Below are 19,304 nucleotides of genomic sequence, written 5' to 3' on the forward strand. Positions count from 1 at the left end.
ACAGTGACCTTTCTTTGTGGATTCCAATAGACACCAGACATTCTGAGGTTCTATCATCACTTAAGTCTTAAGGGATATCAAAATCCTCTCCAAGCCCTTTTTTCAGGAAAAATTAAGTAGTCTTGTGTGTACTTCATTCTTAAATTCTCTTCAATAATAAATAAATCAATGAAGTTTGCAGAGCCTACCTGATTCCAATTTTTTTGTTAATTAGATCAGCTCTCACTATCTCCTTTCGGTAAGCCAGTTCCTTAGAGAGAAAAAGTTTGAGAGACTTAAATCATTCCCATCAGATACAGCATTAGCCTCTAATTCGATTCATTGTTGAGGTTTCATGTCTCCCCCCAAGAAACTGTCATTTAGAGCCAGACATTGAAAATAAACTAAACGAGGTGCTTCAAAATATTATTTGCTATCATACATCCATACAGGAATATTCTATTTGCTAAACAACTGGAACTGTTTGGAAACCTTATAAAATGCCAAACACTTCTCACTTTTACATCGTCAATTACCATCATCAAAACACTGGTGCACGACATCCTTTCTAAAATGTTTACAAATCCTGCTGAAGATTTTCACTATCATCTCACGCAAATACGTATTTATGACCAAGAAAGACTAATTCATGTGTCCTACTGCACTAACCATCATATAAATCTAAGTGTTATGAAGTCATTCCTTTCCTAACATTTTTTTTCAGGTGGGGAAACGCAATCATGCCCCAGTCCAAGCTGTCAATCTGCTCCAGGAGACAGCAGGACTGGCAGCACCTTGTGAACTAGTACTCACTCCCCTTCAGACAGTTCATAAACTCTACCATGTGAGATAGGAATACACACACATAAAATCCAGGCTTTTCAGCAACTTTGGAAACATACATATGAATATTTTTTAATCACTCTATTACTCACAAAAATGTAAAAAGCACTAGCAAAAAAGGCAATACATTTTAAAACCTGTTTGGACTCAGGTAAGGATGATGGCCAGTCTTGCCACTGGCAGTTCTCAGAGCAGAAGCATCATTATCACCCAAGTGCTTCTAGGAAATGCAAACTCTCAGGCTTTATAGTTAGTGGCAGTTACACCAATCTACAGATTCCGGATCTGAGTGTTATCAAGATCTCCAGTGATGGGAATGCACAAGAGAGTTGGAGACGCCTGGAAGGCATGCTAAAAATAACAGTACGAACACTTCCTGAACAGTAAATATGAGCTATGCAGGACAAAACTCACTTTTAAAATATTCTTACCCCTCACATTAGGATCCTCATGTGACAGATAAGGAATCTGACTTTTAGACTAATAACTAGTCCCCGATCACAACAACAGCAGGCTGCTGAGCCCTAGCACTGCCATAGTCCCAGTGCTTAGAAAAACACTCGTCAGAAAATAAGCCCTCGAGCTACAGTTAATGAGTAGATGCACGAGTGAAGCAACAACTGATCTAATGAATTCCACGAGTTCAAGCAGAATAATTCCAAAGCTCACACCATTAACCATTAGTCTAACTACCATTTATTATCTCCTCCAGTTCTCTTATTCCAAACTCTATTAGTTTATATGAAATAACAGATTAGGAGAGAACTTTCAAAGTGTTTGGAAAAATATGCTATTTTGAGTGAGGAAGACTCAGCTTCCCCCAGAGGATCAACCTCTTCTGAGATGACAGTCTGAGAAGAGCTGGTCCAACCTAAGCTTAGAAGGAAATAAATTAACAAATGACAAAACACCAGTGTATACTCTTTTACAGAAAGCCATCCATTTCAAATTTATGAAAGCTCCTTATAATACAAATAAATGATTTCCAGAAATTAGCTACATGAGAACAAAAAGGAACCAAATTTTGAGAGATTTCTTTTTCTTCCCAAAGGTACATATTTCATTTTAATACTTGACAATTCTTCAAACTAGAAAGAAAACTTTTCTCAAATCAGGCTTTATTATAAAACTGACTAAACTGCTATCTCTATAGCTAATTCCAACTACCACTGTGCTCAACCATATAAATGGCCGCCATTTCTTTCCTCTCTGTATCCATAACCTTTCAATGTGATGCTGTGGGTCCTCTCATCAGGAAAGAGACTCTATTTCTCCCTTTTGCAATTCTAGCAAAATGACGCTTTGGCCAACAGGACACCATGCTTAAAAGCACTTGAGCATTAGACTTGCTCTCTTGCTATTATGAATACTGCAACCACCACGTGAAGAAGTCCAAGCTAGCCTGCTGAAAGATGAGAGACACTTGACCAAGAAGCAGATATGTGAGTGAGGCCATCCCAGGTTATCCTGCTGATAGCCCACCCACCAGCTGGAGCTCTGCAGAGACTAGCCCAGCCAGTCCAGACTAGAACTACCCAGCTGACCCACAGAATCATAAACAAATGGTTGGGGTTTTTTTTTTTTTTTTCTTTTTTCTTTTTAGGGCCAAATCCACAGCATATGGAACCAGGTTAGGGTTGAATTGGAGCTGCAGCTGCTGGCCTACGCCACAGCAACAGCCACGCCAGATCTGAGCTGCATCTGTGTCCACACCACAACTTGAGGCAATGCCCGATCCTTAACCCACTGAGCAAGGCCAGGGATTGAAGCCATATCCTCAAGGATACTAGTCAGGCTCTTAACCTGCTGAGCCATGATAGGAACTCCCAACAAATGGTTAAGTCAGTAAATCCTGGGGTAGTTTGTAACTTGACAGAAGCTAACTGGTAACAGCCACTAAAACCAATTTTTTTACAAAAAGATATTGCCCATAATTTCAATCACGCTTTCTATAGTTACACATCTTTTTTTTTAAAGGGCTGCACCTGTGGTACATGGAAGTTCCCAGGCTAGGAGGTGAATCAGAGCTGTAGCTACCAGCCTGTGCCATAGCAACGCCAGATATGAGCCACATCTGTGACCTACACCACAGCTCACAGCAATACTGGATCCTTAACCCACTGAGCAAGGCCAGGGATCGAACCCACATCCTCACAGATACTAGTCAGGTTCATTACCACTGTGCCACCATGGGGACTCCACATTTAATTTGAATAGTAATTAATACTCTAGAATAAAATATGATGCTAAATACTAGTGTTTTCAGGAGAGGGAGGTTTTGATATTGGCAGGTTTTATCTACTTCAAAAACTTTTTTTTTGTCTTTTTAGGGCTGCACCCATGGCATATGCAGGTTCCCAGGCTGGGGGGTCTAATCGGAGCTACAGCTGCCCAGCCTGCACCACAACAACACCAGATCACAGCAATGTCGGATCCTCAACCCACTGAGCAAGATCAGGGATTGAACCTGCAAGCTCATGGTTCTTAGTCGAATTCGTTTCCGCTGGCGCCTGACAGGAACTGCCTAAAAACTATATAAATAGTAGAAACTATTCTATGCTCTGATTTACTTCGTAAGTGGCAAATGAATTGTGAAAAATCCAAAGAACTCAGAAAGAATGGCCTCAGTGAATCAGAACCACAACTAAATGATTGTGACACTGTGTGAATGTGTTGGAATGGCCATGTAGGGGGTGAAAAGCCCAATCAAGAATAACGGGGGGGCTCGCATTGTGGCACAGCAGAAACAAATCCGACTAGGAACCATGAGGACGTGGGTTCAATCCCTGGCCTCGCTTGGTGGGTTGGGGATCCAGTTTTGCCGTGAGCTGTGGTATAGGTCTCAGACACGGCCTGGATCCTGTGTTGCTATGGTTGTGGTGCAGGTCAGCAGCTGTAACTCCAATTCGACCCCTAGCCTGGGAACCTCCATATGCCACAGGGGAGGCCCCAAAAATAAATAATAATAATAATAATCCTAGTTTTGGAGTTCTCCTGTGGCACAGTGGGGTAAGGATTTGTTGTCACTGCAGCAGCTTGGGTTGCTGCTGTGCCAAGGGCCTGATCCCTGGTCCAGGAACTTCCACATGGCTCGAGCATAGCACCCCCTACCCCCAAAAGAATAATATAGTTTAAATTTTTATCAAGATCTTATGTCTTCAAAATAATTGTGCTTACTACTAAATTAGTCCTGTTAACACATTTGGAATTGTTTGCTACAGCAACGGCCTTTCAGAACTGCTAATTCAAGTATGACACAGACTAAGTATAGAGGGCTGAGTAATCTTAAAAGAGGCGAGACTACAAATTACCCAGTTACCTAGTTAATAAGGGAATAAATCACAGGAATCATGGCCATATAATGCTGTGGTATAATAGTATATTAGGACTACCTGGGCTTAAATCCTTGCTCCACTGTTTAATAGCAGTAGGCAAGCTATTTAACATCTCAAGGTCTCCCTATCTACTAAATGTTATATTAACATTACAGGGTTAATGTGAGGATGAAATCCATGTAACGCACACAGTAAAGTGCCTGGCCTGTAGCTGGAGGGATGGATAGATAGAAAGATCACAAGTATGCTGAGGCTACTATTATTGTTGTTGTCAAAATCGTCATCAAGTACTTCTGTACTTACTGGAAAGGTATGTAATTTTCCATTAGGAAAAACTACCTCAGCTGCTTCAACCCTGAAAAATAAATAAATAAAGCCAGAAATAAAATTAAATAAGTAAAACTTACGTGGGGAAAAAGAGCCATAAATTCCAGAAATGTGTGGTTAACAAAATTTCCACTTTGTCAACAACTGCGGCCTCAACACGTTCAACTCATTCACATTCCAGCACTGCTGTCTGGATCTATTCTCCCACATACAACACTACTCTTCTGTTTCCTGTGGCTCCCGTGTCTCTCCAGGCAGTGCCCACTTGATAAGTTTATCTCCCTGTGGTGCAAAGCACCCAAACTCTATGAACTCCATGCCAACACTGATGTACATGCCAGCCTTCACCAGGGTCATGGTGCTACACAACAACAGCTGACCAACATAAACACTAAAATGCCAATTAAAAAAAAATCTAACACAGCCATACAATTTCAGTCATGCTTTCTACAGTTGAACATTTGTTTTTGAATTATAATACTCCAGAATAAACCATGATGCTAGCACACAGTAAGGACCACATTGTTTTGATAAGTAATTTTTTTAAATAAAAATTTAGCTTTGGAATATAGCAATCTTACTGGTACATGTGGAATATATACTTTTCTCTTACATATGATTACCTTGGTTAGCTGTTCTTTTGCTAGTCCTCCTGCTTATATTCCCAAATCCCATGATCCTTAAATGCAGCTTAAATGTCACTGCCTCCATGAGGTCTGCCCAGATTGCCTCAGTTAGCAGTAACTTGTCCTTAAAAATGGCCAGAACATCACTGAAACTTTTTAAAGTACTTATCACCTTTTACTTTAGACATTATTTATTCATGTCTTAGCTCCCTAGAGAGATTATATATTCTAGTTACAGGAACCATATTTTCATCTTTATAATTGACACAAGGCCTTTATGCTTTAACTTCAGAACAAGAGGCCATCATTGATAAAGATAGTGAGTGAACTTACGTAAACTGATTATCACAATATTCACTGAACATGGTGACAATAGTATCAAGAACTATTTTTGCCTGCAAAGGAAAAAAACAAATATTATGGTAACTCATAAATATACCATCTCTTCACTCAGATGGAAATGAATCTTTAATTTACTCTCCAAACATCTAAAAATGGACCTGTGTATATAAATTTTAAAGAAAGAAGTGGAATAAAAACCCTTGAGCTAGAGTAGGTCTGACCTTATCTTCAGGTGTTCTGCATTTATGTGGCTCTCTTGAGAGTTACAATCCATGACTGAGACAAATCATTTATTTTCCCACCCCTCCCTTGGGTTCACCAAGTTTCAAGAAAGACAGATGGCTAACTATGGCAGTAAACCTTATCAATCCCATGTCTCTGCAGCAAGATGACAGACTTGGCCCATCTACTTACTAGTAGTCTGACTCTGGGCAAGTTAACTTATCTTTGTACTTAAGTCTATTTGTCTGTTAAGTAGAGGTGATAAAAGTTCATACTTCATTTGGTTAATATAAGGATTAAGAATGGGAAAGTGTGAGCATGAGAGAGAGAGAGAGAGAGAGAGAGAGAGTGTGTGTGTGTGTGTGTGCGAGAAAAACAGTGCAATGCCTAGCACACAGTGACAGCCATACAGATTTTTTTTTTTTATTCAAAGAAATGCTTAAGGAAAAATACAGTAACCTTACTGGGATATATGCTTTTCTTTAATGTATACTTCATTCACATACAAGCTTCAGGCAAGATATTCAGGGTCAGGTTATGTGTAATTTTAAAAGAAGTTTTTAATAGGAAAATCTATGTAAACCTGACAATATTTCTGAAGGCAAATATGGTACATACGAGTTGTAAATGAAGTATCTGGAATTCCCGTCGTGGCTCAATGGTTAACGAATCCAACTAGGAACCATGGGGTTGCAGGTTCGATCCCTGACCTTGCTCAGTGGGTTGAGGATCCAGCGTTGCCGTGAGCTGTGGTGTGGACTGCAGATTTGGCTCAGGTCCTGCACTGCTGTGGCTGTGGCATAGGCCAACAGCTATAGCTCCAATTGGACCTCTAGCCTGGGAACCTCAATATGCCGCAGGTGCAGCCCTAAAAAGACAAAAACAAAAAAAATTTTTTTATCAAGTACAAAAGTTATGAAATTAGCACTGAAATGAAGCCAATAAGACTAATACTTTATACAGATGGCATTACAATGCATACCCCATTTTCTGTTTTACAGTTATGTGTGTGGCTAACTCTCTCATAAGACGACAAGCTTCCTGGAGTTAAGAACATACAACTTTTTTTTTTTTTTTTGGTCTTTTTAGGGCCCCACCCGCGGCATGTGGAGGTTCCCAGGCTAAGGTCCAATTGGAGCTGTAGCTGCTGGCCTGCACCAGAGACACAGCTGCGCCAGATCCTCGCCGCATCTGCAACCTACACCACAGCTCATGGCAACACCAGGTCCTTAACCCACCAAGCGAGGCCAGGGATCAAACCCGAAACCTCACGGTTCCTAGTCAGATTCGTTTCCGCTGCTCCATAATGGGAACTCCATATAACTCATTATTAAACTCATGGCATTGGAAAGATAATAGGTGCTCGCTGAACATTTGTTGACTGAATTAAAGCACCACAACCAAAGTATAGAATATCGACATCTTTCTAATTTTAAATTCCTAAAATATGTTCCCACCTACAAAATAAACATTTTTAAAGTTTAGCCATATAGTCTTGGCACAGAAGTAAAAAATCTATCCTAACAGTACAAAAATAGAATAAAAGTTTTATTTACCTTAGTAAAGTCAGTTCCTGTGCATTCAATAAATACATTTCTAGTATTCACTGTTATTTTGGAATGATTTCCTGCAACAAACAGAACAACAACAAAACAAATCGGTTTCAGAAATAGAAGTACACTAAAAAGCTCTACAAAACAGAAACTACATTTTAATTTAGAATATAATATAAACTGACACCTCGGAGGTAAGGAGATAGACAACTTTTAAGTTTCTATTAGAAGCTACAGGATAAAGATAAAAATAAAAACAAGGCTTTACTAAATGCATTCAACATGTCAGGTACTTAACAGAAATTGTCTTATTTTCACCACGACTCCATGACAGAGCTGCAGGCAGGACTACTAAGATTCAGAGATTAAGCTCACTGACCACAATCCCAAGCTATGAAGCAGCAAGACTAAGATCTGGGTCTGGATCTGGCTCACTCCAAAGCCCTACAAGTACTAGAGTCCAAGATCTTAAGGAGGAAAAGGTTCTCCTTCTCATCTTAAATCAACTGAACCCACTTCTCAGCTCTAGGAAGGCAAACATCTATGGCTTTGCCATCACTAAATTTTACAAATACATTCAAGATGCTTCAACAAAGGCTTCAGAGAGGAGTTTAGAGGGTAAAATGCAGTTTTAAAGTTTTTTTTGTTTGTTTGTTTTTTTCCCAGAGCCATGGCATGTGGAAGTTCCCAAAAGGGATTGAACCTGAGTTGCTACAGTGACAATGCTGGATCCTTAACCCGCTGCACCACAAGGAAATTCTTCAGCTATGAAAAGGCAGGCCAGATGGAATCTGACATGGAATTTAACTAAATGAATTATCTGCTAAAACCAACATGTCAATACCCTTTGGAAGAATATAAGAAAATCCAAAGAATAGCACCAGAAAACATTTATAAATTACAAATATATATGTATTTACAAATTATATAAAAATCACCAGTACAATATTGAATAGACGAATGAAAAGAAATACTGTAATTAAATCCACAAAGGACTTGAGATTCTCAGATTGTTATCTGATTGATTCAGCCAAGGCTATTGAAAATTCCATAGAAATGCTAAAGACAAAGAGGGAAACAGTGGGGAAAAAAAAAAAAAAAAAAAAAAAAACCTATGATGTGTAAGACATAACTCACCATTGATGATTGGAGGCATGGAAAGGACTACACCATTGCTGTCATAGATAACTGGATACAGAGGTTTGTTTTCAATTATATGTAAATAATGTTTAAGTTGATTGTCAGTCTGGAAAAAAATTAAGTCAAAGAAAATGAGTTTTTTATTTCTATCACCATTATTAGTTTACATACCTCGCTAGCATAAAAAGAAGGTGGAAAGTCAGAAAAACAATGAAGCAGCCCCCAAAAGTTCTAAACGGATAGCATTTTCTAATATAGATATCTCAGTACCCTGACGCAACCTCATCTCCTACTGCGGAAAGATGAGAGAGACCACAATTGAGTTGTTCGACAAGACTGAAAACAGATTTGCAGAATAAGCCTGAATCACCTTAAGCAAAACACAATCCATACAAATTTATTTAGATAAGTAGGAAGAAATCACTTGCAAACCAGGCCAATGATAACAGCTCCTTTTTCCAAATAATGCCCACCTCTTCTACGATTTGTTAAGTGCAATTAAACACTGAATTCATTTTCACTGCTGGACTCTACATGCTAATAATGGGAAGTAGATGCTTTGTAATAGTGCACCTCTACACACACAAAAATCTTAATTGTACCTTACATTTGCATGAGTTTTAATTGTACCTAAATATGAATATTACAATGTAGTATGCCCTACCTCAGTGGTTCTCAATCCTAGTTGTTCATTAAAAGTAGCTGAGAGGGGAGTTCCCGTCGTGGCGCAGTGGTTAACGAATCCGACTAGGAACCATGAGGTTGCAGGTTCGGTCCCTGCCCTTGCTCAGTGGGTTAACGATCCGGCGTTGCCGTGAGCTGTGGTGTAGGTTGCAGACGCGGCTCGGATCCCGCGTTGCTGTGGCTCTGGCGTAGGCTGGTGGCTACAGCTCCGATTCAACCCCTAGCCTGGGAACCTCCATATGCCGAGGGAGCGGCCAAAGAAATAGCAACAACAACAACAACAGCAATAACAACAACAACAAAAGACAAAAAAGAAATTAAAAAAAAAAAAAAAAAAAGTAGCTGAGAGGATAAAAAAGTAATAATAGGAGTTTCCGCTGTGGCTCAGCAGTAACAAAACTGACTAGTATCCGTGAGGATTTAGGTTCAATCCCTGGGCTCGCTCAGTGGATTAAGAATCCAGTGTTGCCATGAGCTGTGGTGTTAGGTCTCAGACACGGCTCAGATCTGGCATTGCTACAGCATAGGCTGGCAGCTGCAGATCCAATTCGACCCCTAACCTGGGAACATACATATGCTATGTCCCTAAAAAGCAAAAAAAAAAAAAAAAAGGTAATAATAAACACAACTATGCCCAGACCCTACTCTGAATCTAATGAATCAAAATCTCTTGGTTGGAGCCCAGACACTGATATTTTTTCAAAAGCACTCATTACATTGTCTTAAGACTTGACTTTGGAAGAATTTCATGATTTATGCAGAGCTATGACATTAATATAAAAGACCATTTACCTTGTATATGTTCATCAGTTCACAGGCTGTATATTCCTTGCTCTTATTTAGAGGTTTGAATTTGATGTCTGCAGGCTTCTTTGCAGTGTAAGTAAATGGGCCTGACAAAGTGTCCAAATCATGGGTACCAATAGCAACAAGTGCTCTTTTCCTAAACGTGGAAAGCAGAGAAAGACAAACAGAAAAAGAGATTTGAATATTCCAAAGCAGAAGTTCTAACGATAATATCAACTACAGGTCTTTAAAAACTATTTTTAGTCTCTAAAATAGCCCATTACTACATAGCACCTTTACAACCATTGAATTATGAGAACTTGGGAGTTCCCATCGTGGCTCAGTGGAAATAAATCCGACTAGTATCCATGAAGATGCAGGTTTGATCCCTGGCCTTGCTCAGTGGGTTAAGGATCCAGCATTGCTGTGGCTGTGGTGTAGGCCAGCAGCTACAGCTCTGATTCGACCCCTACCCTGGGAACTTCCAAATGCCATGAGTGTGGCCCTAAGAGCAAAAAAAAAAAAAAAAAAAAAAAGAAGAAGAATTATGAGAAATTACAAAACTACATAAAATACATCATTTCAGTAGCTAAAGTAAATTCTTCCACTATGTTTTCCCAAGTACTACGTTATCAGGACATTTTCAAAATCAAGATACATTTTGCTTTTAACCTATTTTCTCTTAGTGTCCTCAAGTAAACATAAATGTTTTATTAAATTAGAATAAACTACAAAAAAAACCTGCTGTGTTTTTTGGCTTTTTTATATGTTCCTAAATTTCCTGTCACACAGCTATATTGCTTTATTAATGGAAATCATTTAATTTTGAGTACTGTGAATCATAAAGTTTAATCTGTAAGGAAATTTCAAGAGCTATTAATTTCATTTGTTCTACAGTTTATCTGCAAAGGATTTAAGGAAATTTTAGAACCATAAAGCAAGAATTTAAAGCGAGTAGGAGACAAAGAAATAAAAGTAGGGATGTAAAATGGAGCCAGAAGAAATGCTGATACTCAATGAGCATCTCAAGGCTTATAGTCTTATAACAAAGGGTCAGAGATTTGGCTCTAAGCTTTCCAACAGACAATCCAAAAATAGAAATTTGATCAGAATTTATTATGTTCCTAAGAATTCTTTACGTCAACTATACTCCAATCAAATTTTTAAATTTTTTTAAATTAAAGAAAAAATTCTTAGAGTTCCAATCATGGCTCAGCAGTTAGCAAACTCAACTAGCATCCTTCAGGACTCGGGCTTGATCCCTGGCACCACTCAGTGGGTTAAGGATCCGTTGTTGTTGAGGTGTAGGTCACAGACGCAGCTCAGATCCCGCATTGCTATGTCTGTGGTGTTGGCTGGTGGCTACAGCTCCAATTGGACCGCCAGCCTGGGAACCTCCATGTGCCTCGGGTGTAGCCCTAAAAGGAAAGGATATGATACAACACAACACGACACAATACAACACAATAAAATAAAATAAAACAAAATAAAATACAATAAATAAAATAAAATAAAATGAATAAAATAAAATAAAACATGTATCAATGGCTGTCACTGGACACAAGCAATGAAGGGCAGCAATCCTTAAAGACAGGAAACAGAGAAGGTGAGCCTTACGATCGCCCAGCTGACTGCCTGTAGGGGTTTCAAGCCACGAGAGCAAGAAAGGAGGTCCTGTTAGAGCCCAGTGGACACCCTAAGCTGAAGAGACAGGGCTGAGAGTCTAGGGAGCTCAAGACGACCTGAGGTCACTGAAAGGAGAGGGCAGCTTGATGCAGACAGAGAACTCTGAAATCTGCAGAGAGGCCCGCTCAAGAATTGAGTTGAGTGCTACTCAGTGTGTGCACGTGAGGAAACCACCTCAGGCCAGGCAGAGAACTCACAAAGACTGAAAACCTCACTCTTCACATGACAATGGATGGGAACAAGGTCTCATTCAAATTAAGTAAGGAAATGTCTTCCAATTTAGGTACAAATTAGATTCTTCAAGTGACCAGGGCAGACAACTGGGCTCAACAAGCATTTGCTAGCTGTATCAATGTTTGTCCAAACTCCTCTATTTTGTCCTTCATTTTGAAACTATATTTAAAGTCTTATTGTTTCACTTAATAATATCATTACCTGCAAGACAACAAATAGATTCTCTTTGTAAAAGAACTTGAAACAAATGTTATTTGGAATCTGAGAAAAGAAGTTTCTTCTACCATGAATGAAAAGACCTTTCAAGGAAAAACAAAAAAACTTGTGGGCTTAACCACAGGTGTTTTTTAATTTTTTATTTTATTTTTTGTCTTTTTGCCATTTCTCAGGCCGCTCCCGCAGCATATGGAGGTTCCCAGGCTAGGCGTTGAATCAGAGTTGTAGCCACCGGCCTATGCCAGACCCACAGCAATGTGGGATCCAAGCTGCGTCTGCGACCTACACCACGGCTCACGGCAACACCAGATCCTTAAACCCACTGAGCAAGGCCAGGGATCGAACCCTCAACCTCATGGTTCCTAGTCGGATCTGTTAACCACTGAGCCACAATGGGAACTCCCAGGTGTTTTATTTTTAAACTACTTGCATACCAGAAGAAAATGCCCAAGTCCACCCCAGCCCCATCTCCAGCCCATCCCTTACACACAAGCCCCTGCTAATTTCCCTAGCTACCAAACTGCCACTGTTGAAATTATTAATAAAAATCATTTGTCTATTTTTACCTAAGACATATAAAACTGCTACCTTTGACTAGTATAAAATAACTTACAGTGATGTATTTTGGGAGCAAAACACACAAACACAAAAAAACTTGGTATGCTGGCTAAAGGCCGAAGCTGACTTATCATTAGTAAATATATAACTTCTATTAGGATTTTTGAAATCTTGAAATTAGTCCCAGGACTCCCACTGCTAACTTCCTCAACCATTAGGAGTTCAAGAATGACACAGGTCTGAAGATCACCGCACTAAGGGGAACTTATGGGAAATGATGTCCAGCAATACCAAGGACAGAATAAGAAAATTCAGGTATTTAAAAGCCTCAAAGAGTTCCCATCATGGTGCAGTGGAAACGACTCCGACTAGGAATCATGAGGTTGCGGATTCGATCCCTGGCCTTGCTCAGTAGGTTAAGGATCCGGCGTTGCCATGAGCTGTGGTGAAGGTTACAGAAGCAGCTGGGATCTGGCATTGCTGTGGCTTCAGTGTAGGCCAGCAGCTGCAGCTCCAATTAGACCCCTAGCCTGGGAACCTCCATATGCTGTGGGTGTAGCCCTAAAAAGATAAAAGACAAAGAATAACTACATGAAAAATAAAAGTCTCAAGTTTCCTGTATCAGTTTATGATTATTTTCACTCAAAATGCAAGATCTAGACAAAAATTTGTCTGTTTTTAAAATAATGAGTTATAATTCAAATTACCATGGTTTAATATTTAGTCATATAATTCACTGCTCAAGATTTGAACCAAAAAAACAAGAACAAGAAATAAAAACCAAGAAAAACTCTAGGACTAGATATTTCTCCTCTATACAGTACTCAAAAATCTCTCTTATTTCTCCACGCATACACCATTTACAAGCAGTGACAGAGTTGTTTGCTAAAATTTAAACTTAAATTTGAATTAGTTGAGCAAATTTAAACTCTTATTACGCTCACATATCATTAATTTAGAAATGCTTTGGGGGAAAAAGGCAGTGGAGGAAGAAAGGAAAGAGGGAGGGAAAGAGAAGAGTAAGGAGAAGGGGAGAGAATGAGAAAGGGATGGTCAGGAGCCGGGGGGGGGGGGGGGGGAAGGGGGGACGACACGATGCAACCACGAACCTGCAGATGTTCTGATGTAATTTCTCCTGAAGTTCAATGAAGCTGTCATACCGATCTTTAGTAAACTTCATGTTTCGTAGAACCGCTGCAACAGCATACGGGCGTATTTTAGCTGTCTGAAATTCATTACATCATTAGAGATGGTAGATATTAAGGCTTTTCTTTGTAATAACATCTTGTAACTGAAAGTTAACTGTCACAAATTTTCATTCAAACAAGTGTGTATTCATTCATTCCATCAACAAGTAATAAAATACAGTGGTGATGAGGAAAAAGGCACTGTCCTCAGGTAATTTACATTTCAATAAGATTTCTGAAAATTTACTAAATTAGAGAAAAAAAAATTAACCTTTAAGTAGCTTGCTCATAGTTAATATTTCTACCAAAATAGCCTTTCCTGAAAAGATTTTCTTTCTAAAGTTTATTAGTATACCACAATGTAAACAACTGTATCTCAAATGTATTTTAAACATTTGGATGTTATTTTCCAAAATTATTCATGGAAAACAGATGCTGTGTTCCCTTTCACTTCTTTGTAAAAACAAAATGACAGTTTTTTTGTGTGTCCTTTTTTTTTTTTTTTTGTCTTTTCTAGGGCTGCACCCTCGGCATATGGAGGTTCCCAGGCTAGGGGTCTAATACGAGCTGCAGCCACCGGCCTACGCCAGAGCCACAACAATGTGGGATTCAAGCCAAGTCTGCAACCTACATGATCCTTAACCCACTGAGCAAGGCCAGGGATCAAACCCTCAACCTCATGGTTCCTAGTTGGATTCCTTAACCACTGAGCCACGACAGGAACTCCCAAAATGACAATTTTTAAGAGCTAGAGGCTAAATATACATCCACATTAGCAAATGGTCAAAGAAAACTACATTTGGCAGAAGGCTCAGCTTTGTCCCACCTTATAGATACGTACACAAAAGAGACGTTTTTAAATGGAAAATAAGACTTGATCCTTATTACCTCTTCTGTGATGATTAATTTCTGGATTTCTCCATTGGGCATTACCCGTTTATACATTGGAGCCTTTATCCTAAAATATTAAAACAAATTTACGCATTATTAACCATAGCATTTGATAAACTAATTTGATTCTGTGTATAGAAAGTATACAAAATGAATAGAAATAGGACAATGGATTAAAGTTACAGCATATCAAATTTGGGCTGAATATTAAAAAAAAAAAAAAAAAAAAAAAAAAAAACCCAAACCTAACAAACTGTCTAATATTTCCAGTTGTCTAAAAAGGGCTAGCATGCCTCATGGTAATGTCTCATCACTGAAGTCACAACAGAGGCCAGAAAACCATTAACTAAGCATCTGTAATCATCTGAGGGGCTAGATTAAATAACTTTTATTATAACCATGAGATTGAGTGTCTAAGAAAAATACGCCTTATTAAAAATACACATGGGTTGGAGCTCCCGTCATGGCGCAGTGGTTAACGAATCTGACTAGGAACCATGAGGTTGTGGGTTCGATCCCTGGCCTTGCTCAGTGGGTTAAGGATCCAGCATTGCTGTGGCTGTGGTGTAGGTTGCAGACGTGGCTCGGATCCCCGAGTCGCTGTGGCTCTGGCGTAGGCCATCGGCTATAGCACTGATTAGACCCCTAGCCTGGGAACCTCCATATGCCGCAGGTGTGGCCCTAGAAAAGGCAAAAAGACAAATAAATAAATAAATAATAAAAATAAATAAAAATACACATGGCCTGGTCCCATCTGGACCTAATCAGGATATTCAAGGGAAACGCCTGGTAAACAGTACATTCTGAAGGCACAGTCTAGGTAATTGTTATACCAGCAGAGGGGTTTTTAAGTCAGTGCTTTTTAAACCTCAAGGTGCCTACGATCAACTAGAGAATTTGTTAAACCACATATTCTGATTCAATAGGTCTTGGGTAGAGGCTGGATTCTGCAGTTCTAACAAGCTCCCAGTGTTACATATGATGCTGGTCCACAGATCATACTCTGAGTGGAGAAGCTTTTAAGTCACTTTCCTAATTCTGTCTCATTCTAAAAATCATACGAAGTGCCTGCTAAAAATAGAAATTCAAATCAGGCAGCTTTGGGAAATACACTATAAGGGATTATCCCTGACCTTAAAATATAAACATCTGATTGTCACGTGAAGAACCAACTGGGTGGACCCCTAAATTTCAACTACCTTATCCAAATGCCTAATTATCACCGTTTCACTAACATCCATCACTCATCTGAAGGCCTAATAGTTCCAGAGTCTAGCCCATCAGCCTGAGGCTCTTAGTCTTTTGCACCTGACTAGATAATATATAAATAATCAAAGCCAAAAACAATTATTGTTGATAGCTTTACTGTTTCACCTCTTTTTCACTTTATATGTTAATCATTTTCTACGTGAAGAGTTGGAAGGGGACCTAAAAATATTTTTAATTAAAAATTAGGAGACGAAATTAGCGAAGTTAATTAACTTGCCCCTAGTCAACAGAGATCTTCAGTTTTCTGGTTAGAAAGCTCCATTCCCAAGCTTCCTCAGAATTCTTAAGAAAACAGCATATGGAGTTCCCACAGTGGCTCAGTGGTTAAAGAATCTGACTAGCATCCGTAAGCATCCAGGTTCGATCCCTGGCCCTGCTCAGTGGGTTAAGGAGCCAAGCATTGCCTTGAGCTGTGGTGTAGGTCACAGATGTGTTTCGGATCCTGTGTTGCTGTGGCTGTGGTGCAGGCCAGCAGCTACAGCTCCGATTTGACCCCTAGCCTGGGAATCTCCACATGCCACAGGTACAGCCCTAAAAAAAGACAAAAGAAAAAAAAATTTTTTTTTAACTTAAAAATTAAAAAAAAATAAAGGATTTGGCATTGTCACTGCTGTGGCTTGGGTTCAATCCCTGGCCCATGGATTTCCTCATATCATGGGAATGCCAAAAAAAAAAAAAAAAAAAAAAACCGCAAAACAAAGAAAGAAACAAACACTCCCAAAATGAAAGGCTATGACTCAATATTCAGGCAAATTTTCACACAGCTACAATTCTACAATTTATAGGCTCCAATCATCCCTCTACGCAGACCTAAAGCTGTGTTCCTGTCCAGTACAGTTTTTGCTAGAGACTTATACAGGGATGCTGATAATGTTGAGCAAAGAAAAAAGAAATACAAATTAGCCAAATATTTAGTGAACATGTTCCCTTACCTTTCTTTGAAGACTTGAAGTCCTCGAACCAATCCTTCCAGACAAAGGAGATCATATCTATTGGCAGGGACGTCAATTTTGTAGAGAACAACATCAGAGGCCCCCTGTGCCTTTTCATTACCTTGTTCCTTACTTATAATTTCCTTCTCAGAAGTCTAAAACAAATCCCAAACATAAAATAAAACTAAATAAATCTAAATTCTTTTGAAAAAGTAGTTAGCAGTCCTATAAAGTAGTTGACTACATTATCCCTATTCTTCCCAGGGTAGCAAAAATCCATCTAAATAAAGCAAGGACAGGCCAAATCATGACTGCCAGCCATTTTTGTACATGAAGTTTTACTGCAACACAGCCAGGCCTATTCACTTACATTTCAACTACTATTACTTACAAAATGCAACAACTGAGTTGTGACTATATAAGCTTCAAAGCTTACTATCTGGCTCTTTACAGAAAAAATTTGCCCCTCCTTGATCTAAAAGAAAATGAAAGCACAAACAAGAACACAGGGCGACAGCAGGGAGTGGGCAACAACAGGGAGTTCCTGCCATGGGTCAGTGGTAACAAACCCACCCAGGATCCATGAGGATGTGGGTTCAATCCCTAGCCTTGATCAGTGGGTTAACAATCTGGCAATGACATGAGCTGTGGTAGTCACAGATGTGGCTCAGATCTGGTGTTGCTGTGGCCGGCATCTGTAGCTTCAACCCCTAGCCTGGGAATTTCCATATGCCAAGGGTACGGCCCTAAAAAGCAAAAATCAAAAAAAAAGAACATAGAGCAACAACAATAAAAGTTTCAATGAGGCAAAGTAAAGAGAATTCACCAAAAAAAAGATTCAACTTTTCATAATGATACTGAAAGCTAAATCCAAGCCTAGAAGCAACATGGGGATGAAAGTGATGCTATAAAAGCAAATAACATCTGAAGCTCCTGAAGAAGAGATTTTCAGAAGCTGTGGAATAAATTAGAAGGGATTATAGGTACAATGGGAAGAAATCTAATGACAGTAAAAGGTACAGAGAAGCAGGAATGAAAACAAACAAGGAGAAGAAGAACTACCACTAAAATAATTTCTAACACAGGAGCAAAAAGCTTAGAACATCTCAGTCACCGGATTCTTATTCTATTCTTAGAAATAATCATTGCCAAGAAGTTAAATTCTATTCCCTGTGTTTACTACAACAGCAAACTGTATAAATACTTAAGAAATGTTCAATCAAAACGCTAGAAAAACATATTCCAACTGTTAATGTTACCCACTAATTATGTGGAAACCCCTCTTAACTAGAACTCCTACTGCTTTCACCAACAACCTGCTAAAATAACTGATGGATTCCTATCAAAACATGTAATGATTTTTGTTTTACATGATGCCCTCCCACTGCCACAGTATGAGCAGTTCAAATTATTGTCCAAATAAAGAATTATAGTCTGCACTGGTACTGCATGTAGAAAAACTTGCTTTTGATCAATAAGCACTGTGTGTCACACTTGAGGAATCAGTCCATATAATGCTGGGGCCACACAAGGCTGTGCTGGGCTCCAAGGAACACCTACACTGGGCATCTTGAACTCAGGAGGCATATTTTAAAATTTGGGAAAAGTTAAAAATAAAAAAGGAATAGGAAGAAGAGGGAGCAGGAACGGGGAAGAGAACTGAAGGGGGTGGGGAGGTATATATGAAGAGGCAGGGGAAGAAATTAGAATTTAAACCAAGTTCAATCAATGGGATCAATAAAATTGACCCCCCCCCTTTTTTTTCTTTAAAGAAAGATGAGTCACCTCATAGGGGATGCTGGGTTTCAAGAGGGACCCATATAGATAAGGGGAGAAAATGTGGCAACCAGAGAAAAGAAGGCATATGAACAAAAAAACGGCCTATTTCTTTTGCAAAAAGGACAGTTGCTTAAACTTTTATTTTCAGTTTCTGACTTCACAGAATGATCATCTAGGAAGACTGGGTTTGTCAATACTAACAAAAGTGCTATGGAAATCAAGGACCACAGAAATTTTGAAGCCAGAGGGATCTGCAGAGATCATGTAATCCAAACCCTTTATTTTATTTTTTATTTTTCCAGGTTTTTATTTTTTCTATTATAGTTGATTTACATTGTTCTGTTGATATCTGCTGCTAAGTGACCCAGTCTTACATACATGTATGTGTGTACATACACACATATATACATACACATTCTCATTCCCACATTATCCTACATCATGTTCCATCACAAGTGACTAAATATAGTTCCCTGAGCTCTACAGCAGATAATTCAAACCCTTTATTTCACAGATGAAAAGGAGGCCAGAGAGGCAAGTGACCAGAGCTGTCCATGGTCACATAGCTAGTAAGTGTGGAAGCTCAAGCTAATACTCAATTTTCCTGATATCCATTCCAATGCTTAGATATCACACAGCCTCAAACATAATTGGGTTCTAAAAAATTATATAGGAGTTCCCATCATGGCGCAGCAGAAACAAATCCAACTAGGAA

General features: G+C 39.1%; 1 protein-coding gene across 2 annotated transcripts in view; it reads right to left on the reverse strand.

Annotated features, from left to right (window-relative positions):
• Positions 1-19,304, reverse strand: part of FARSB (phenylalanyl-tRNA synthetase beta subunit) — an 82,807-nt gene that overhangs the window by 54,133 nt on the left and 9,370 nt on the right. For both annotated transcript variants that reach the window (XM_021074819.1, XM_021074820.1), the window contains exons 3-11: positions 16,811-16,965; positions 14,607-14,676; positions 13,641-13,756; positions 9,844-9,994; positions 8,365-8,473; positions 7,231-7,301; positions 5,444-5,505; positions 4,461-4,512; positions 189-250 (exon numbers count right to left, since the gene is read on the reverse strand). In XM_021074819.1, the coding sequence (XP_020930478.1) occupies positions 189-250; positions 4,461-4,512; positions 5,444-5,505; positions 7,231-7,301; positions 8,365-8,473; positions 9,844-9,994; positions 13,641-13,756; positions 14,607-14,676; positions 16,811-16,965 (848 nt within the window). The remainder of the gene's footprint in view (positions 1-188; positions 251-4,460; positions 4,513-5,443; positions 5,506-7,230; positions 7,302-8,364; positions 8,474-9,843; positions 9,995-13,640; positions 13,757-14,606; positions 14,677-16,810; positions 16,966-19,304) is intronic.

Source organism: Sus scrofa, chromosome 15, assembly GCF_000003025.6.
Source record: "Sus scrofa isolate TJ Tabasco breed Duroc chromosome 15, Sscrofa11.1, whole genome shotgun sequence".
Taxonomy (NCBI): Eukaryota; Metazoa; Chordata; class Mammalia; order Artiodactyla; family Suidae; genus Sus; species Sus scrofa.